Source organism: Bos indicus, chromosome 20 (assembly GCF_029378745.1).
Source record: "Bos indicus isolate NIAB-ARS_2022 breed Sahiwal x Tharparkar chromosome 20, NIAB-ARS_B.indTharparkar_mat_pri_1.0, whole genome shotgun sequence".
Classification (NCBI taxonomy): Eukaryota; Metazoa; Chordata; class Mammalia; order Artiodactyla; family Bovidae; genus Bos; species Bos indicus.
Window position 1 is genome coordinate 1892235 of NC_091779.1, and position 22064 is coordinate 1914298.

Consider the following 22064-nt stretch of genomic DNA (forward strand, 5'->3'; position numbering starts at 1 on the left):
AAGCTTACATTCTAGTGGTGAAGACACTAAAAATGTCTGAGTAAATATATACTATGTCAGGTGGAGAAAACTAGTCTGGAGAAAAATAAAAGAGAAAGGTAATGAATGGGGTTATTTTAAACAGCATGGAGAGAGAAAGTCTTCTGGCTAAATGCCTTTTGAGCAAAAGCGTGGAGGAAGTGAGGGAGTGATCTATGCAAATATCCAAGAGAATCACCTTCTAGCAGAGAGAACAGCAGGTGCAGAGGCCCTGGGGCAGAACGAGCTTGCGTCTGAATCAGAGGGAGGAGTGGCAGCAGTCTGCCAGCAGGTCATGTAGGACCTTGTAGGCACCATAAGGTCTCAGGCTTTTCCACTGGGTGAACGGGAGCTGCGCGCACAGGAGGGACACGGTCTGACTGACATTTCCAGTGCTGTTTTATCAGCACTGAAACCATCCCCCTTCAGCCCTTAAGGCCCATACCCCCAGCAGCCAGGTGACCCTCCAATCTCCTTTACACAGGCGTAGCCCAGACCTTAGGAAAATATAATAACGATGATAATGTCAGCAGACATTACTGAGCATGTGCTAAACTGTTCATAGGTGTGACCTCATTTAAACCTCTCCACAAGTGCAAGGTAGATATTATTATTCTGCCATTTTATATATGAGGAAACCCAGGTACTGAGTGAGTTAGTGGATTGTTCAAGGTTAGTAAAAGGTTTGAGACTTTTACTGATGAGGTTTGAGACTTCCCTGGTCATCCAGTGGCTAAGACTCCATGCTCCCCGTGCGGGGGGCCTGGGTTCGATGCCTGGTCAGGGAACTAGAGCCCATGTGTCTGCCGCAACTAGGAGTTCACATGCCACAACTATGATTGAACATCCGAAGTGTTGAAACTAAGACCCAGCACAGCCAGAAATAAATAAACTGAATTTTTTTTTTTTTAATAAAAGAGGTGAAGTTTGACTTTAACTTCTCATATCAGGCATCTGGATAAAATCACTCTCTCGTCCTCAATGTGTCCCCAGCCCACCCCAGAGTTAGTGCCCTGGAGAGGAAGAAACAACACGTGACCTTTATTCAGGGGACACAGTGGTGGGTGATAAGCTTAGACAAGTGTTCCAGGAGCTGTGTCAAGGGCTTTATAGCATTATTCTATTTAATCCCACAAAACCCTGTGAAGTACGCTGTTATGTTAATCCCATTTTTGAGGTGAAGAATTGGAAACTTTCCACTAAGCTGTGGTCTCTACCCGTTGACCCTGGCCGTGCCCTCTCCTCTGGTGGGCTCAGAGAGGTGCCTCTGTTCGTCACTGTCCCCACGGGGCTGTCAGCAAACTGAGGGGATCCCTGCCTGCCCTCCCTGCATGCCCCGGCCCCCTCTGCCAGGGTATCTCACCTCCTGATAGACAACATACCTTGCCTGTATGTTTATTTTTAATATCTATAATTTTGCATACAGTAACATTAGAATATAAGCTCCACTAGGCTGAGGGCTCCAGGAAGACAGGTTTTTGTCCATTTTGTTCTTGGCCATGTCTCTTGAGTGCAAAGAATAGTCCCAGATACATAATTTGTGCTCAAGAATAGTTATTAAGTAAATTCATCAACCCGTCACTCAATTAATATGCAGAAGCCTATAATATCTGAAGTGGTTACTTTATGAACTCATGATTCTGAAATTAGGAAGGAAATAGTCAACCTTGACTGATATCCCCCTGATAGAAGTGGTTGGGAAAGCCTCCAAAAAGTTGACCAGAGGAAATTTATCTCTATTAACCTCCCTCCGTTGAGTTACTGATAATTAAGGATGTTTCGGACGCAAAAATTTGATGCCTGCTGAGTGAATCCCTCTCCAGACGTTTGTTTTTGTGTTACAGAATTTGTGTCTTGTTCTTGGTGGTTTCTTTCATGAACCGTCATGACTATAGTACGGTTTGTGTGGAGGGGTGTTTTCTGATGGGATTCAAGTGTAAGTCTTGCTTATTGAGAGTTCTTTCCTTGTCCTTGGTCCTGAGAATATTTAATCTTCACAAGAAGTTCTGAGCTGGGGATCAGAGGCCCAAATTCAACCTACTTATTAAGAGGCTATATGGTGTTGGACAAACACAGTGTATCTCTGGCCTTAGTTTTCATCATCTGTAAAAATAGACATGAAAAAACTATGGAAATTCTCTGGCTGCCCACCCTCTCACTGCCAAGGGCCCAGGTTCAGTTCCTCATCATGGAACTAAAACCCCACAAGACACAGTGTGGCCGAAAAAAATATATAAAACTATGGAGTTTCCGAGTTGAAAGACACTCTGAAGGTCATTTAATCCAAGAGCTACAAATCTAAATACCTTCAGAGCCCAAGAAGAGACTGTAAATATGAGAAATGGTCACATTAAGACAACAGGCAGTGGGAGAAGCTGCAGCAAGCTCCTTCAGGCTGAATTAATTTCTAAAAACATTAGAACTCATGTGCTGGCTAAATGACAGGCCCAGGCCCAGTTTGACCTACAGATCTCCAGTATGCAAACCCTTCCCTAGTTTCCATCCATTGGAATTATTTTGCACATGAAAAAGCTAAAGCCTGAAGATGGAACTTGAACTGCCCCAGTGATCAGTGGCAGATGTAAGTTGTAATAATAATGCTTATCTCATGCACCTCAGAGGATTCCTAAGACAGACCCTGGGCCGTGGGTTGCAGCTTGTAGAACACGGGCCGCTGCCCCCCCCCGCAGGCTGAGCAGCCTTCCCCTCCAGCTCCCCTTTGCGTGTGTATGTGTGTGCATGCACATGTGTGTGCATGAGTGACAGAGAGTGGCAGTGACACACAGAGACAGCCTACTCGCAGGACCTTTGAGGAGATGGCCATCTTCAAAAATGTCCAGAGACAAGGAAAGTGCGTGAGGAGGCTAGGCTTTCCCAGGGATTTAGGGAACTCCTTTAAAATTGTGGCTGTGAGTGCCGGGTCTGCCCCTCTCGTACACTCAACAGTGACAGTAACTAGCCGATGCACTTTGTAAAGAGCGCTGCTGTGAGTCAAGTGTCATATTATCTCAACTACTCTTTGCTGTGTACTCATGAGGCAGGCCCTGTAACACCACCGTTTCAACAGACCACACCACTTAGGGCCCCCTCCTCCAGGAAGGCTTCTCAGGTTTCCTGACCATTCCCTCCAGCCCCCACCCGCCCTGCCAGTGAGTCTTCCCTTCTTAGGACGGATGCTGTTCCTTGTCCTAATGTCTACAAGAGGTAATAATAGTAGCCATCAGCTACTTTTTGTAGTAGATTTTCTCATTTTACCAAAGAGTCAACTGAGGCTTGGAAAGTTTAGGAAACTTGCCGAAGGTCACACAGAGAGAAAAACTGGCTGAGGTTTGCACTCCTTTTTAATTTGCTTAGTTTAGTTCCGGGGTCAGGAAGCTATGGCCTACGAGCGAGACCCCACCTGCGTTTATTTTGCTAAGTAGTTTCATTGGACCAACCATGCTCACTGACGCTCACACTGCTTGTAGCTGGTTTCTTCCTACAATGACAGTGTTGAGTTGTTGCCACAGACAGCATCTGGCTCTGTCACAGAGAAAGTTTGAAGACTTCTTATTTCCTATTTTGCCTAGATCCTATGCTCACGGGAACCACGGTTTTGCCAGTTAGCGCCTAATGCCACTCTGCTGTGCTGTGTTCAGTCCTTCAGCGGTGTCGGACTTTGAGACCCCATGGACTGCAGCCCGCCAGGCTCCTCTGTCCATGGGATTTCCCAGGCCGAGAATACTGGAGTGGGTTGTCCTTTCCTCCTCCAGAGGATCTTCCTGACCCCAGGGTTGAACCCTTGTCTCTTGCATCTCCTGAAGTGGCAGGCAGATTCTTTACCACTGTGCCACCTGGGAAACCCAGCGTTCTATTTATCTTGCTTTTTAAGAGGTATTGAAAGGGTGTTTAGTTTTATCTCCCAACTAAACGAAGCCTATGTTGGAGCAGTGACCCCGCATATAACAAGTCTCGGGACCTGATGTGGGCCCGGCTGGTGATTGTATCATCAGCTGCTGTGGCCTCCAGCTCAGGGCTCACACATGGTGGGTGCACATCCAGGGCCTCATGGGTTGAGTGGGAGTGTCTCTCACCAGGTAATAAGAGGAAAAAGCCTCCTTGGAGCACATCCAACCACTGAAACCCCAAAGAGTGCCTGCTACTGCCTACTTCATTTCCCCAGGGAAATCTTTTTCTCACTAAGCAGAAATTCAGCTTGTCACATCCCCAGACAGCAGACGGCCCCCAGGGCTCAGTAATTACCATGGGAGCCTGCTACAGCCCCTTGGGGAACATTGCTTCATTTGAATTCCAATCCCAAAGGAAATCAATCCCAATAATTATACCTGTTTTTAAAGCAGCCTGCTCAGGCCCTTTCTTCTTGGTGATCTTGTTTTCAATAGACCACAATTAGCCCTCTGGAGAATGCCATCGAAACCATGTCCACCGCCAATGAGAAGATCCTGATGATGATAAACCAGTATCAGAGTGACGAGACCCTCCCCATTAACCCGCTCTCCATGCTCCTGAATGGGATCGTGGACCCTGCTGTCATGGGAGGGTTCGCCAAGTATGAGAAGGTGAGGGGTCCCCTCTCCTGGACGGGACAGGGCGGTGGCAGGAGGGTCCCGGGCAGAGAGCTGCTGCCACTCATCTCATGCAGCCATCTGTCCCTCAGAAGGGCACGGCAGGTGTTCGGGCCTCAGGCGCCCCCAGAGTTCCCAGAGCCTGACCCTCATCTGCTTCCCTCCCTCCATGCTGCGCTCTGTGTGGTGCAGGAAGGAGCAGCGTTCATAGGCGTCTCTTATCCCGCTGGGCACATCCAGGTGCCTCTGTCAAAGAGAAACTCTGGGATGACCATAATCCAGACCAGGAAAGTCAGGATCCACCAGTCAAAGTCCACACCACTTGTGGAAAGTCATCTCTTCTACAGATGATGGAAATGACCTCTACAAATGGGAAGAAGTGAAACCCAGAATCTGTGAAAATCCAGAAGGGATGGGAGATCAACTCCAAAGAGGGAGTTATTATCTAGATATTTTAGTCATAAGGTCCCTCTAGAAATCCGCACACGTTTCGGCCACAGATTTCATTTTTGAGCCTCATGGTGTCCATGGCAAAAAGGGAAAGGCCATCGGTTATAGGAGTCACATTTTCCACTGGAGGAAAATAATTACTCAGTAAGCAGGGGTGGGGTGTGGGTTGGGGCACAGCTTTTTCCAGCACTGAGATAGAATAGAAAGTTTTCTTTGGTTTTCACCTAAGCCATACATTAATGGGATGCTGAGGGAAAAATTGTCAACTCATTCTCAAAACTCTCATGATGAATTTCTTATTAACTTTTCTATGTCATCCATTGAGGTAAGACTAAGAAGACGACACAACAGTATAATTCAGGGACAGTAATTCCAGTCAGTCCTTCCGGTTACCCTTGGATACCCCGTACAGTCATCACTGGTATCCTTCTGTACATCCTTGAGGGGTGATAAGACACGTCTGTGTGTATGTACACGCACTGAGCACCATGAGCCCAGAAAGAGCCGGGCTGCCAAGGTCCCACACCATAGGGAGGTGAACTGGAAAGTCCGTCGGGTGAAATTCCTTACTGAGGTTTTTCCCATGGGACGATGCGTTGAACTGCAGCAGAAACTCCTGCAAGATTTCCTGACACATGGTTGCCGCCACCCCATCCCAACCCCAGAGGTTCTGATTCAGTCAGCCTGGGTGGAGTTTGTTCAAAGGTGATGCTACTGGTCTGGAGACCCCCCCCCACCTCCATCTAACAACTGTTTCCCTGGGGTTTGTTTGTGACCCTTTCCCAGTGGATATTGATCTACGCCCTGGGAATAGGCGACATGAGTCTCTGAGCTCCCTGACTGCTGCCCATCTACATAGCAGTGGCCTCACTCCTGCCCCTTTCAGACGGAACCCTCTCCCAGTGCCAGATGCGTTGTGGGGTTCATGCCAAAGGCACAGGAAACCCCCGATGTCTTGTCTGTCCCCCCAGGCTTTCTTCACTGAGGAGTACACCCGGGAGCACCCAGAGGACCAGGACAAGCTGACACGCCTCAAGGACCTGATCGCCTGGCAGGTACAGCAGAGCTGGCCTGGGGAGCCCCCTCCTCTGCCCTTCCTGGCCGGCTTGCCCTCCGCTGGCCCCTGGCGGGTATGGCCTAGCTTTACTTGTTCTCCTGCCCCTTGGCTTTGGACCTTTCTTCTGACTCTGTCTTCACCTGGGCAGGCTCATCCTGGAAGTGGGGTGCCTCGGGGCACTGTGTGGGGGTGCTGCGCTGCTGCGTGTTGCTAGGGCTGCTCTGTTGCGTGTTGAATTCAGGCGGCGGCCTCTCCCAGTGGGACCCAAATGAAATCCAGGCTCCCGCACACCTCCCACCACCACCCCTGCACCCAGCACCCACCAATCAGATAACGGGAGACTCCAGCCCCCACCCCCACCTCCCCTCCTTCTACAGCTGACCCAGTTTATCACAGTTAATGCTCAGATGGATACCAGGTTTCAAAAATAATCAAGGCCTTGGTTTGGTTGGCAGGGTCAAAGGCCTTAGCACCTGCCCTCCACACAAGCTGCTCAGCCCCTGGCAGTCCAGCCCCAGGCCTCGGACAGACTGTTCTTCCTGCCTGCTCTCCCCTGCTCCCTGCGTGTCTTTCATCCATCTGTCCCCTCCCTGCACCCCATCGCCCCCATTGCTTCCCTCCGCGTCTCCTCTCTGTCTCACTCTGCACCGCCCTCTGTATTTCTCTCCTGACGAGCTCTCTGCTTCCCCCTCCTGTCTCTGACTCAGGCCTCACTGTGCCGCCCCCCTCACACCTCACTCCTGGCTCTGCATCCCTTCTGCTTCTCTCTCCACTGTCCTTCCTCCTTCTCCGCTTTTTCTCTGGCTCCCTCTCCTGGGTTTTCTCTCCCTCCGTCTCTTTCCCACTCCCTGGAGAAGAAACGATCCACAGACCCCTCCCCAGAGGTGTTCAAATGACCAGGCTCCCAGTCTGGGCCTGCAGCACCCCCTCCCCAACACCTCCCTGCTCTCCATGGACCACCCAGGACCCAGGCTGAGCTCCAGAGGGCGCGCTGGGGGGCGGCAAGCAGGGCCAGCCCTCCCTTCTTGCCAGTCACAGAGCAAAGAAAGGCGAGCTGTTGTGGTGGGGAGTTTTTGTGACTCGAGGGAAATCAGGAATGTGAAGCGTTGGGTGCAGCCTCTTTTCTTAAAATAAGAATTCCTAATTCAGGCCCTTCTCTGCCTCTGCCAATTTATGCAAAGTGAGGCCTTAAAATGAACCGCCAAGGGCTGTGTGGTGCACTCTCCTAGGTGCACTCTGTGTGTCCGCAGTTTTCTCTCCCTCCTTACCTTGTGCCACTTGTGAAACCCAGTCATCCCCAAGGGCCCAGCTCTGGAGGTCACCGTGTCGTTTAATGCTCAAGTGATGATCCCACCCTCCCCATGCCCAAGCTTGGGAAGCAGACCTTGGTTGGTTTCCTGCTTCCATTCTTTCTGGGGCACCCCAAGGAGGGCGAAAACGTCACTCAAATTTGTCTGGTTGTCGGGTGTCAGTCTCAGTCCGTGTTGCTGCCCTGGCCTCTCTGCTGGGCGTGCCTTATCCCCCGGGAGGGGACTCTCTGGGCCGTATCCGTTGCACCCAAAGTATGGCCTGGACTGTGGCCTCACAGTGCGGCTGATACCAGGCTGTGCCTTCTAAGGACATTTTCCCAAAGAAGTGAAGTGAAGTGAAGTCGCTCAGTCGTGTCCGACTCCATTAATAAAGGGACAGCACAAGCAAAGAAGGGAGACTAAAAGCACGTGTTGGATGTTACAGCCTCTAAGAGCCCTTGGCCAGGCCTCCTCCAACAGCACCCCCTAGTGGAGAGCGCGTGCCCTCGCCTTAGCACCAGCCCCACCTCCTCTGCCACATTGCTGACAGAAGCCCACCAAAGGGGATTGCCCTGGACCACGTCCCTCCCACTCAGAGGCTAGCATCCTAAATACTCGAAAGACGCTGCCCTGCTCAGGGTGAAAGTGGCCTTTCTAACATTACACACAGCAGATTATTCTTCCTCCTTCATTTCTTTCCATTCATTCTTGCAACTTATATAATATACATTGAGCTCCAACTGTGTGCCAGGCTTGGACCCACTCCCTGCCTCCCCTCTTGAAGCTTAATTATAGATTGGCTCTTGGTTTGGCAAAGTCAAATTCACTTTGGATTTTCTCAAAACGCAAGATCCTTAGAGTTCAAAGAGAGCTGTACCTGTACCTCTAGCAACACACCAGGAGCTAGAAGGGCACAGTATATGATGGGTTTACGGTTTCATGGATTTCAAGATTGAGCGCTTAATTTTTTTCTTTGTAAAGATTTTTCTCTATATTTGTTGGCATGGAAAGATGTCTATAGTACATTCTTCTTGTAAACATGTTATGAAGCATTACATACAGAGAAGTAGACACAACAAAAATACTCAGCACATGGATTTATCACAGTGTACACCCGTGTGACCACCCCCAGATGAAGACCCAGAATCCCTCTAGCACATGGACACCTCTCCCGTGCCTTCCTGTGGTCACTGCCAGCTCTCCCCAAGGTTGCCCATTATCCTGCCTTTACAGTAACCATTTACTTGCTTTTTAACAATAGTTTTTAACCATCCAAGCGCTCATTTCTAAACTTTTCCTGATTTTTTACCTCTATATAAATGGAATCGCACAGTAAGCAATCCTCTGTGTCTAACATTTTGTTTAAAGTTATGTTTTTAAATTGATTAATTTTATTATACAAGGCCATTATTTATTCATTTTTATTGATGTATGTCTATGCAGCTGGACTGCATAACTATGCCAAAAAATGTTGTGTTGTTTTGTTTTTTAACTGATGGAGATTTGGGGTGATTTCAGTTTGAGGCTATTTCAAATAGTTCTGTTCTGAACATCTTCGTATGTATTTTTTTAGCACAAACATGGTCAATTTCTGTCAGGTATATACCTAGCTATGGAGTTGCTTGGTTATAATATATGAGAATATCTGGCTTTAATCAGTACAGTTCAGTTGCTCAGTCGTGTCCGACTCTCTATGACCCCATGGACTGCAGCATACCAGGCCTCCCTGTCCTTCAGCAACTCCTGGAGTTTACCCAAACTGATGTCCATGGAGCCAGTGATGCCATCCAACCATCTCATCCTCTGTCATCCACTTCTCCTCCCGCCTTCAATCTTTCCAGCATCAGGGTCTTTTCCAGTGAGTCTGTTCTTCACATCAGGTGGCCAAAGTATTGGAGTTTCAGCTTCAACATCAGTCCTTCCAGTGAATATTCAAGACTGCTTTCCTTTAGGATGGACTGGTTGGATCTCCTTGCAGTCCAAGGGGCTCTCAAGAGTCTTCTCCAACATCACAGTTCAAAAGCATCAATTCTTTGGCGCTCAGCTGGCTTTAATAGATAATGGCAAACTTCTATAGATTAGTTTTGCCTGTTTCTGAACGTCATATAAATGGTATTAGACAGTATGTGTTGCTGTGTGTCTGGCTGCTTTTTTTTCAGTGTAATGTCTGAGATTCATCCAGGCTGCTGCATGCAGGAGCAGTTTCTTTTTTGTTTCCAAGTGTTCGCCATTGTGTGACTGTAGCAATATGCCGGTGACATACCCGTGTGTCTCGCACTCTCCTGCCGGCGGCGGGTCGTTTCGGGCTTTGCACAGTGTGGAAGCAGTCGTGTGAACGTTCTTGCTCGTGTCTCGTGATGAGCAGCAGCGCTCAGCGCACTCACTCCGTCCAGCAGCGGGAGTGCTGGGCCACAGGTTCATCTGTGGTCTGACTGGATACTGAGAAACAGTTTCCCGAAGTCGCTGAGCCAAGTTACACCCCCACCAACAGCTTCTGTGAGCCCGAATCGCTCCACGTCCCACTGACACATCACGCTGCGATTCTTTACCTTTAGTCTCTCTGCTGGCTGTGAGGGTATCTCAGTTTAGTTCTTTTTTTTTTTTTTTTTTCTCAGTTTAGTTTTAATTTGCGTTTCCTTTCGCGAGCAATGGCGCTCATCGCATTGTCCTGTGTTTATTGGCTAATTGAATAACCTTTCTGTGAAATGTTTGTTCAGATCTTTTACTTATTTTACTAACTGAATTGCCTTTTGTTAATAATTCATAACAGTTTATATATATTCTGGATATGACTTCTTTGTCAAATATATGTCTTTGACACACTGTAGTCTGACACATTGTAGATACCTTTGTTCAGTCTGCGGCTTGTCTGTTTACTTTCTCAGTGATGTATTTTTGAAGAACAGCAGTTTGTAGCTTTCATGAGGTCCAATTTATGAAATTCTTAATGATTATCACTTTTGTGTGCACTTGAAGACTGACTCCCCCAAGATCATGATGATATTCTGCTGTTTTTTGGGACATGCTCTGGCTTCGTGCTGAAGTCTTACGTATGTGATTGATTTTGACTGACAAAAAGTAAGGGGTCTGTTAGTCTTCTATACAGATTTCTGACTACTCCAGCACCATTTGTTGTGAAGGCGATTTCCCCCCGCTTTGACATAAACTGATCGCATGCATGCCAGCCTGTTTCTGGACTTCCTGTTCTCTTGCGGCGGTCTGTTACTCCATGCTTGCACCAGTTCCACTCTCCTTCTAATCACTGAGCTTTATAGTCAGCCTTGAGATCTAGCAGTGACAGAGCTTCCATTTCTTTTTCAAATTTGTCTTGCTCTTTCTTTTCCTTCATATTTCCATATAAGCTTTTAAATCAGCTTGCCAATTTTTAAACACCCTCTCAAACACAGAGATTCTGATTAAAATATATTAAATATATAAACTAATTTGAGAATTTTTGCTTCATGATATTGACTCTTCTAATACAGGAACATGGGATCTCTGTCCTTTTCTTTAGTTCTTTAATTTCACTCAACAAGTTTTGTCGTTTTCATAGTAAAAATATTTCACATTTTTATTAGACTTGTTTTTAGGGATTTGATATCTTTAACTATTAAAAATAGGATTGCTTTTAAACTTTTTTCTTTTTGTTTGTCAGTATAATTACATTTTTTTAACATGTTTACATTGTATCCAGTAATCCTACCAAATTCACTTAGTTTCTTTTCGATGTTTTACAGATACAATCATGTCATCTCTAATATAAAATGTTTTACTCATTCTGTTCCAGTCTTGTACAGTTTAGTTATTTTTCTTGCCTCTTTGCACTGATAAGTATAAGAAGAGAGAAAGGACATCTGTCTCCCACATCAGGGCAAGGGTCAATATCTCACAGAGTGGGGTGTTTTAAAGATGATGTCCCACTCAGTGCTTAGTTTGCTACTTTGTCATGAATGGATTTTTAATTTATCAAGTACCTTTTATGTATCTATTGAGATACATTATGTATATATTGAGATACATATCTATTGTTTCTTCATTATCCCGCTAATTCAGTGAATTATTTTAGTTGATTTTTGAATACTAAACCAACCTTGCATGTATGACATAAACCCCACTTGGGTATAATACATTATCATTTTTATATATTGCTAGATTCTATTTGAAAATATGTTCTTCAGGATTTTTGTATCTATGCTCAAAAGAGATATTAACCTATAACTTTCATTTCTTATAATAGTCTTAATCAATTTTTATAACAGTTATCCTGGTCTCAAGAAATAAGTTGAAAATTATTCCACATGTAAAATCCTTTCTGAAGAGTTTCTATAAAGTTAGCATTTATTTATCCTCTAAATGTTTGCTAGAATTTGTCTGCGAAGCCACACAGGCCAAGAATGGTTTAAAGTATGTATTTAATTTAATACTTCTCAGATTTCCTGTTTCTTTTGTGTCCTTTTTGGTAAACGGTATTTTTCTAACAATTTGTCCATTTCATCCAAATATTAAATTTATTAACATAAACTTTTTTATAACTTTTTTATATCCTCTTATGACTTTCTATGATGCTTATACTTCCTATAGTGACACTCCTTTTTAAAATTTTGATGTTGGTTATGGTACCTGTTGGCGTCTTTTTGATTAGCCCTGTAAGGGGTTGATCAGTTTGAAAGAACCCGCTTTTGGATTTGTCAATCCTCTGTGTTCTCAGTTTGTTTTCTTTTTCATTCATGTTTACTCTTACTTTTATTATTTCCTTCCTTTTGCCCTTTCTGGGTTTAATTTGCTGCTCTTCTACTAACATCTTGGGATGGATGCTTAGCTAATTGATTTTCTATCTTTTCTAAAATGTATTAATAAAATTAAAACTATACATTTATCTCCACTTACAACACTATCTCAGTAGTTTTAATGCAGTATTTCCATTATCATTCCTTTCTTTTTTTTTTAATTTTAAATTTTATTTTATTTTTTAAACTTTACAAAATTCTATTAGTTTTGCCAAATATCAAAATGAATCCGCCACAGGTATACATGTGTTCCCCATCCTGAACCCTCCTCCCTCCTCCCTCCCCATACCATCCCTCTGGGTCGTCCCAGTGCACTAGCCCCAAGCATCCAATATCGTGCATCGAACCTGGACTGGCAACTCGTTTCATATCTTTTTCTGTTTAATGGATAGAAAACCTTTTCTTAATTTGTACATTAATTATTTTTTAAATAATGTTTTCTTAGGCGCTCTTGTTTCTGTCTCTTCCAGGTTAATCCATTCATGCTTCCTTTCCTCCCTTCTCCCCCACCTCTTTCCTTCCTCTTCGGTGTTTGCTTGCTCTCCTATCTTTTGCTTCTGATCACTGTCTTTCACACTGAAGAGTTTCCTTCAATACCTGGTGATCCTTGGCAATCTGTTCCTAGTTAAGAGTGGGGGCACTCAAAAGCTGAATGAATATCTCTGCGCATGAGAGAAGGCCTTGTCACCTGGATGGCATTACATACGTAACTGAGTAATCCACACACGTCTGGGCGATTCACTTTCTCCAGGACAGATGCTTTGAGCTATTGCCTGCAAAGGAACTCCTGGCTTCTGTGCTGCTGGCAATTTGGAGACAGAAAAATGAAGGTCTCACCTTTATCAGTATGCAGACTTTTCCTCAACCCCCTGTTTCCTGTCTGGCTCCTCATCCCGGCCCTCTGTTGTGCCTGGTACCCCTTAGCTCGATGCTCTTTGTTCTAATCATTCAAGAGGATAAGCTCCTGCTTCTTGAGGAAATGAGAAAATATGACACAGTACCAGATGAAGCTGCAGGGACCTGGCCATCCAGCTGCTCCTGTCACAGAATTTCAATCCATCCCTGTTTTCAGCCTCTCAGCCCACTCTAGCCTTTCTGAGCTGCCAGGGGCCTCTAACCCCTGCGCCCTTCCTGGCTTCCCAGAGCAGATTGTCCCCTTACCACACCTCCCCCTCTGTCCTGGAAGGTCACTTACCATCCTCCACCCACTTTCCACCTGACTTGTTCTGGGCCAGGTTCATACGTGTCTCCTGGCCTCACTGAATTTCAGTCTCTCCTTCACTTTGCCATTTGGCGGAGTACTCCAAGAGAAGGAGGCAGAAATGTCTTGGGGTCATCACCATCATCAAAGCATTTTTTTTCTCCAAAGTGATCAGTATTGTACTCCTTGCAGCCTCATTATGCTTCCCTGAGATCACACTACTAAGTTTTCAGCTGTTCTCAGCGCACAGCGGCCACTGTGGCTTGGCTTCTATCCTTGTATCTACCGTTCACGCAGTGTGGATTGACCTCCTCTGCTGATAAATAAGGGCTTGACTGCCTCACATGACTCATCTCTTCCCCCCTCATCTTCCCAGGGCTTATACATCACTTTAAAAATATTCCATTCCCTGGTGGCTCAGACAGTTAAGAATCTGCCCTCAATGCAGGAGACCCGGGTTCGATCCCTGGGTCAGGAAGATCCCCTGGCAAATGGAATGGCAACCACTCCACTATTATTGCCTGGAGGATTCCATGGACAGAGGAGCCTGGTGGGCTACAGTCCATGGGGTCGCAAAGAGTTGGACTAATTTGAGTGACCAACTTTCACTTTAAAAGTCCCCTATTGGCTCCTTAGCTCCATGATATGAACACTCAGCTGTCTTTCTTCGGTCTTATCACCGGATACATGTTGTAAGATCAGGTTGTGCCCACGCCTTTTCTGCTTAGCCCTTCCCTTCTCCTACTTCCCAGTCTCTGAACAGTCACACTCTATTTGCATCTCCAAGAACTTCTTGGACAAGGGTTTAAGTCAAAGCAACAGAGATCCCACTCCTATGGTCTCACACTCTGCCCCTCAGTAGATGCCACCAGATGCAGACTTTCCCTAACATGCAGCCTCTAATGGGAGGGAGCGGGAGGAGAGGGTGCAACCCTTCCATGAGGCAAGACAACCAGAGGTCTTTCTCCTAGAAATCTTATTTTCAGAGCAAACCTCAAGGATGCAATGTTCCCATTTCCCAGGGTTGGTCACCCCAGCTGAAGGTTGTTGAGACCCTAAAGCCCTCAGCAATTTCTCAGCGGGTGGACTTGACTTCTGCCCCCTCTGTGAAGCCAGGTGGCCAACCTCTGGCTCATTGTTTACCACTTTTCTCCCCAGATCCCCTTCCTGGGAGCTGGCATTAAGATCCACGAGAGAAGGGTGTCAGAAAATCTGCGGCCTTTCCACGACCGGATGGAGGAATGTTTCAAGAACCTGAAAGTGAAGGTGGAGAAGGAATATGGTGTCAGAGAGATGGTACGGCTGGTCCCCAAGGACAGGGAGGGTGAAATGGGTGGGATGGGGCAGGGAGAACGAAGAGACCAGAGCAAAGGAGCCTGCCCTTGAGAGGGACCTGAGAACCAGCAGTGCCAGAGCCATCCCAGGGACCCTTTGGGAAACTTGGTCCCTTAAAAGTCATTGCAGATAAATTCCAGTTATAAATTGAGTCCTGAACATTCAAGAGATTGTGCTAATAATAAAAGCAACATTGATGAAGCACCAACTTACTATATGCTGGTCTGATCTAAGCACTTAGATCATTTAGGCTTCACAACAAGCTTGGGAGTGGCTTTTAACGCCTCATGTGTATTCCAGAGATTCCAAGGCGTTAAGTGACTTGCTAGAGGCTATAACAAATGGGGCTTCCCAGGTGGCTGAGTGGTAAAGAACCACCTGCCAAGCAGGAGATGCGAGTTCCCTCCCTGGGTCAGGATATCCTCTGGAGAAAGAAATGACAACCCACGTCAGTGTTCTTCCCTGAGAAATCCCACGGACAGAAGAGCCTAGTGGGCTACAGTCCATGGGGTTGCAAAGGGTCAGTCAGGACTTAGTGACTAAACGACAACAACATGTAACAAGTGAGGCTCCAAATTTGCACCTGGCTCTGATGGCCTCCAAAGCCAGCACTTGTGGCCGCTAACAAGCTCTGTGTCCTCAAGAGGCCATTGGCCTGGTGCTCACAGAACCTCTTCTTTTATCCTCTTCTCCAGCAAGTATTGTCATAAAATGTCAAGGCTGTGTAGTCTCTCAGAGGCCATCTGGTCCAGCCCTCTGATTTTACAGATGGGAAAACTGAGGCCCAGAGACAGGAAGTGAGGTACTGGAAAGCACACAGATGAACTCAGGTGTCTTGTCTTCAGGCCAGTAGTTTTTCCATAAGACAGGCTGCCTTTTCCAACACTGTCTGTGCGACACCCAGTGCAGTTCTGATGGCAACCACCCAGACTTAGGCCACGTTGCATAGGTTACAGGCAGAGTCCCCTACAAGACCCCCTCACCAAGACACCAGGGTTCCCTGCACCTCTGACAAGCTGGTTATAGGTTTGGAGATTCTCACCACCCCTTCAGTTCTGATCATTTCACAGAACTCAAGAAGTAGCCCTCCCTCCATATCCATGGGTTCTCTATTTGCATATTTAACCAAGGAAGGATCAAAAATATTTGGGGAAAAGAATCCAGAAAGTTCCAAAAAGCAAAACTTGAATCTGCTGTGCTGACAACTATTAACCTTACGTTTACATTATATTTACAACTACTTATATAGCATTTACATTGTATTGGGTATTATAAGTAATCTAGCAATGATTTAAATTATACCAAAGAATATATGTAGGTTATCAATAACCTCAGATGTGCAGATGACACCACTCTAATGGCCAAAAAGTGAAGAGGAACTAAAGAGCCTCTTGATGAAGCTGAAAGAGGAGAGTGAAAAAGCTGGCTTAAAACTCGACATTCAAAAAACTAAGATCATAGCATCCGGTCCCATCACTTCATGGCAAATAGATGGAGAAACAATGGAAACAGTGACAGATGTTATTTTCTTGGGCTCCAAAATCACTGCAGAGGGCAACTGCAGTCATGAAATTAAAAGACACTTGCTCCTTGGAAGAAAAGTTATGACCAACCTAGATAGCGTATTAACAAGCAGAGACATCACTTTGCCAACAAAGGTCCATCTAGTTAAAGCTCTGGTTTTTCCAGTAGTCATGTACAGATATAAGAATTGGACCAAAAAGAAGGCTGAGCACCAAAAATTGATGCTTTCAAACTGTGGTGTTGAATAAGACTCTTGAGAGTCCCTTGGACTGCAAGGAGATCAAACCAGTCAATCCTAAAGGAAATCAACCCTGAATATTCATTGGAAGGACTGTTACTGAAGCTGAAACTCCAATACTTTGGCCACTGGATGTGAAGAGCCAACTTATTGGAAAAGACCCTAATTCTAGAAAAGACTGAGGGCAGGAGGATAAGGGGATGACAGAGGATGAGATGGTTGGATGACATCATCAACTCAATGGACATGAGTTTGAACAAACTCCGGGAGATGGTGAAGGACAGGGAAGCCTGGTGTGCTGCAGTTCAGCGGTCGCAAAGAGTCAGACATGACAGCAGCTAAACAACAGCATCAATGCATAAGCTGGGCTTCCCAAGTGGTGCTAGTGGTAAAGAACCCACCTGTCAATGCAGGAGACACAGGAGATGCCAGTTCGATCCCTCGGTTGGGAAGATCCCTCTTGTGGCTCAGCTGGTGAAGAATCCGCCTGCAATGCAAGAGACCTGGGTTCGATTCCTGGGTTGGGAAGATCCCCTAGAGAAGGGAAAGGATACTCACTCCAGTATTCTGGTCTAGAGAATTCCATGGACATCCATGGGGTTGCAAAGAGTCAGATACGACTGAGCGACTTTCACTTTCACTTGGAGAAGGACATGGCAGTCCACTTCAGTATTCTTTCCTGCAGAATCCCATGGGCAAAGGAGCCTGGTGGGCTACAGTCCATAGGGTTGCAAAGAGTCAGACACAACTGAAGTGACTTACAATGCATGCATGCATGCATAAGTTACATGCAAAGACTATGCCATTTTATATAAGGGACTTGAACAGCCCTGGATTTTGGTGTCCTAAGGAGTCAGGGATATTGAAGGATGACTGTACTTAGAATTACAGTTTTTATTTATAAAGGAAACAAGTCACGACCAGCCAAATGAAGAGAAGCATAGGATGAGGTCTGGGAGGGTCCCCAATGTATAATTTCTGTGTCCTCAGGATTCAGTTCAGTTGCTCAGTCGTGTCTGACTCTGTGACCCCATGGAGTGCAGCAGGCCAGCCCTCACTGTCCATCACCAACTCCCGGAGCTTACTCAAACTCATGTCCATTGACTCGGTGATGCCATCCAACCATTTCATCCTCTATTGTCCCCTTCTCCTTCTGCCTTCAATCTTTCCCAGCATCAGGGTCTTTTCAAATGAGTCAGTTCTTCACATCAGGTAGCCAAAGTATTGGAGTTTCAGCTTCAGCATCAGTCCTTCCAATGAACACTCAGGACTGATCTCCTTTAGGATGGACTGGTTGGATCTCCATGCAGTCCATGGGACTCTCAAGAGTCTTCTCCAATACCGCAGTTCAAAAGCATCAATTCTTTGGTGCTCAGCTTTCTTCATAGTCTAGCTCTCACATCCATACATGACTACTAGAAAAACCAAAGCTTTGACTAGATAGACCTTTGTTGGCAAAGTAATGTCTCTGCTTTTGAATATGCTGTCTAGGTTGGTCACAGCTTTTCTTCCAAGGACCAAGTGTCTTTTAATTTCATGGCTGCAGTTACCATCTGCAGTGATTTTGGAGCCCCCAAAATAAAGTCTTTCACTGTTTCCATTGTTTCTCCATCTATTTGCCATTAAGTTATGGGACCAGATGCCATGATCTTAGTTTTCTGAATGTCGAGTTTTAAGCCAACTTTTTCACTCTCCTCTTTTACTTTCATCAAGAGGCTCTTTAGTTCTTCCTCACTTTCTGCCATAAGGGTGGTGTCATCTGCATATCTGAGGTTATTGATGTTTCTCCCGGCAATCTTGATTCCAGCTTGTGCTTCATCCAGCCTGGCATTTCTCATGATGTACTCTGCATATGAGTTAAATAAGCAGGGTGACAATATACAGTCTTGATGAACTCCTTTCCCAATTTGGAACCAGTCTGTTGTTCCATGTCTAGTTCTAACTGTTGCTTCTTGACCTGCATACAGATTTCTCAGAAGGCAGATCAGTGGTCTGATATTCCCATCTCTTTAAGAATTTTCCACAGTTTGTTGTGATCCACACAGTCAAGGGCTTTGGCATAGTCAATATTTATCCTACTGGGATATCCATATATGATTACTAGCCAGGAAAGCTCACCTTAGCCTAAGTGTCTGGAGTTTTTATTGGGGCTTCATTACATAGGCATGATTGAATCCATCATGAAATCCATCTCCAGTTCCCCTCCTCTCCCCGGATGCTGAGCTAATATTATCTGGCTTGGAGAACCAGCCCTGTAATCACAAGGTTGGTCTGTCTGGCCAGCCCCCATCCTGGGTCTCCCCGTCAGTGGAAAAGGGGTGGAAAACAAAGACATTAGTGTCAGAGGGGAAACTGTAAGAATTTAGACATCACCTCTCAGGAACCAGGAGTAAACGCCTAACGAACTCTTTATTAAACAACCACCCTGAGGCTCAACCAGCCAGAATGTTTCTCTCCTCATGCGCTGCCCTACCCCACGGCTCCACCCGCCCAGGTGGAAGAGAAAGGCAGCAGGACTGTGGAGGGCCTGGTACCCCAGGGCCTCGCCCGGACATCAGGCTTGCCTGCTAACCCCCTGCTTCCTGCTCCTGCCCCCACAGCCCGACTTCGAGGACAGGCGCGTTGGTAGGCCGCGGTCCATGCTGCGCTCCTACAGGCAGATGTCCATCATCTCCATGGCTTCCCTGAACTCTGACTGCAGCACGCCCAGCAAAGCCACCTCTGAGAGGTCAGTGCCTGCCCCAGGCGGCCCCCTGCACCCCTGCCCCAGGCAGCCCCCTGCACCCCTGCCCCAGGCGGCCCCCTGCACCCCTGCCCCAGGCGGCCCCCTGCACCCCTGCCCCAGGCGGCCCCCTGCACCCCTGCCCCAGCCCCGCCCCCTGCAGCCCTGCCCCAGCCCCGCCTCCAGCACAGCCTCTGCCTTTTCTGCCCCAGGGCTTTCTTCTCCACCTTCCTGCCTTTCTCTCTGAAAGCCTTTCCTCACCTGGGGCCTCAACAGAACTCTGTGCCGTTGCTAGGGGGTCAGCTGAGACCCCGAGAGGAATGTGGCTTTTCCTGAGGGCCCCGCAGAACTCGCCACAGCGTGTGACAGTCTCCATCAGCCAGCCTGCTCCCTTCTGCAGGGGCTCCGTCCCTCCCAACTACCCCCAGCTCCTCCTCCTGTACCTGCCTCCCCACACCGCCCCCACCCCGCTCCTCCTCCTGTACCTGCCTCCCCGCTCCGGACCCCCACCCCGCTCCTCCTCCTACACCTGCCTCTGCGCCCCCCCCCACTCCTCCTCCTGTACCTACCTCCCCTCCCCTACCCCGCTCCTCCTCCTGTACCTGCCTCCGCGCCCCCCCACCCCCACCCCGCTCCTCCTCCTGTACCTGCCTCCCCTGTATCTCTGTGCGGGTCTCCCTGCTCAGCCACTCAGAGTGCAACTCAGCTACTGCGCTGACAAGATCCTGTGATGGCGCACTCTCTGGGAGAATGTGCTAAGGGCTCCTGGGCCTCATCTCTTGGCTACTCCGTAACGTTGCTGCAAACACCCCCATTTAATAAAGGGCAGTCATGCCTCAGAGAGGTTGAGTGATTTGCCCAAAGTCATTCAGCTCAAGAGTGGCACAGACTGGAATCCAGGTCCATATTTTTAACCAGTTTTATCTTCCTGTCACCAGTCTTATGGCTCACTGCCTTCCATTTTATTTTACCCTGTATTCTGAGTGTTTGCAAACTCTGCCAGGTGAACTATCTACCCCTTGGCCCTGTAATGACAGGTCAGTCAGCCTGGGTCCCTGCAAGACAGTTCCAGTAAGTTCTAACTGCAGCCTCTCCTGCTCTCCCTCTTGCCATTCAGCTTCGACCTGGAAATGGCACCTCCCAAGACTCCAAAAGTGGAGCACGAGGAACCCATCTCCCCAGGGAGCACTCTGCCTGAGGTCAAGCTGCGCAGGTCCAAGAAGAGAGCCAAGAGGAGCAGTGTGGTGTTCGCAGACGAGAAGCCGTCAGCAGAGTCGGACCTGAAGCGGGTGAGTGGACAGGGCAGGATCCTCTCTGACACCACAGGCAGCTCTCCACTGCACGTCCGGCACAGTGCTGGGGGCTCTGAGATGTGGCCTGCTCAAGCCTCACAGTTGGGTGGGGTTACAGATGAGGCGTCTGAGGGGCAGGGAGGTGAAGTGCTGGTTGGCGCCCCAGCAGCCTGGATGTGACAGAGTGCAATTTGACCCAGGCTGTCACTGTGTCCTTTCTGCCATCGCACAGGACTCTGCAAGGCTGGGGAGTAGCCTCCTGGCCCACCACTGTGTGGGAGAGTCACCCTCCCAGGCTGGCCCAGGTGTTTCTATCTCTCAGCCCTCTGTCCCCAACCACAGGGCCAGTCTAACCAGTGACGTCTCTCCTAAGCTCCTCCCGTGGACCCAGAGCCCAGCTGAGCATGCAGAGCTGAAATTCTCACTGCCCTGACTTGAAGAGTTTTTGTCTTATAAACTAATAACTATTTAATATGAGGCTTAGTGCCAGACAGCCCTGGGTTCAACCCCAACTTTCCCCCGAGAGAGAGGTTTGTTGAAAGCATTCTGGGAGCCTGGAATAGGAAGATGGATTTAGCGTCCTGGTAAGGGAGGGCTGCCAGATGAAAGGGCCAGGGACCAGCTGAGATAAAGAATCCTCCCCAAGCTTCCCAGCAGGCCTCAGAGACCATTCTTGCCAGGGGGAGAGGGCTGGAAGTAAGAACGCGTTTCGCAATCCAGGGGGTGTCATTCACACAAGAGTCTAGGTGAAGGCCACCACCACAGTTGTACAGTATGTACAGTATGGAACTGTGTGTGCCACCACAGTTGAGAAGTGTGCAGCCTGTGGCGTAGATTGACATAGAGTGATGCAAAACAGAGCAGAGGGACTTCAGGCCGAGTCTAAGAAGCCATGCCAGTCCCTTAACACTGGTTTTTCAGAGCCTGGAGCTGCCTCATGCTTAGCCTCTGTGGTGTGTGTGTGTGTGTGTGTGTGTGTTTGCGCGCGCGTGTGTGCGTGATGTATTCGTCCAGCTCTCCAGAAAGCACGAGTTCATGAGTGACACCAACCTTTCGGAGCACGTGGCCGTCGCCCCCAGGGCGTCCATCCTCTCTCAGATGAGCTTTGCCAGTCAGTCCATGCCTACTATCCCAGGTATGTGCCTCCACCGCCAGCACGGGGGTATGGAGGTGCCGGGGTGAGGATGGGCGGGAGCCACAGCTACAGAGCAAAGAGCACTAAGCACTCCGGAGGAAGCGGCCCTGCTCATGGTACGCCGGTGGGTGAAGCCATCCCAACTGGCTCTGCCCAGGGCTGGGGGCAGCGGGGAGACGCTGCAGTCACTCTGGACCTCAGGATTCATTGAGACTCCAGATGTCACACCAGGTGGGCCTGGGTTCTCAGTTAGACAGGCCCTTCCAGGGGCCGGAAGTCCACCCCTTCCAGGGACCGGAAGTCCGCCCCTGGTAAGTCTCTCAGTCTGGCGATTCCTTCTGGGGCCTGGAAGGCTATTTCCAGAACTTACAAAACTTGCCATCACACCTTACAGTTGCAGAGGGTCCGATGCACGGATGCCTGTTTCCCCCGTCACTCATTCGCTGTCTGG

At 47.9% G+C, this 22064-nt stretch overlaps 1 protein-coding gene across 1 annotated transcript in view; it reads left to right on the forward strand.

Annotated features, from left to right (window-relative positions):
- Positions 1-22064, forward strand: part of DOCK2 (dedicator of cytokinesis 2) — a 458208-nt gene that overhangs the window by 433268 nt on the left and 2876 nt on the right. The window contains exons 45-50 of the mRNA XM_070774484.1: positions 4401-4577; positions 6005-6088; positions 14526-14663; positions 19065-19192; positions 20304-20475; positions 21493-21613. Coding sequence (XP_070630585.1) covers positions 4401-4577; positions 6005-6088; positions 14526-14663; positions 19065-19192; positions 20304-20475; positions 21493-21613 — 820 coding nt within the window. The remainder of the gene's footprint in view (positions 1-4400; positions 4578-6004; positions 6089-14525; positions 14664-19064; positions 19193-20303; positions 20476-21492; positions 21614-22064) is intronic.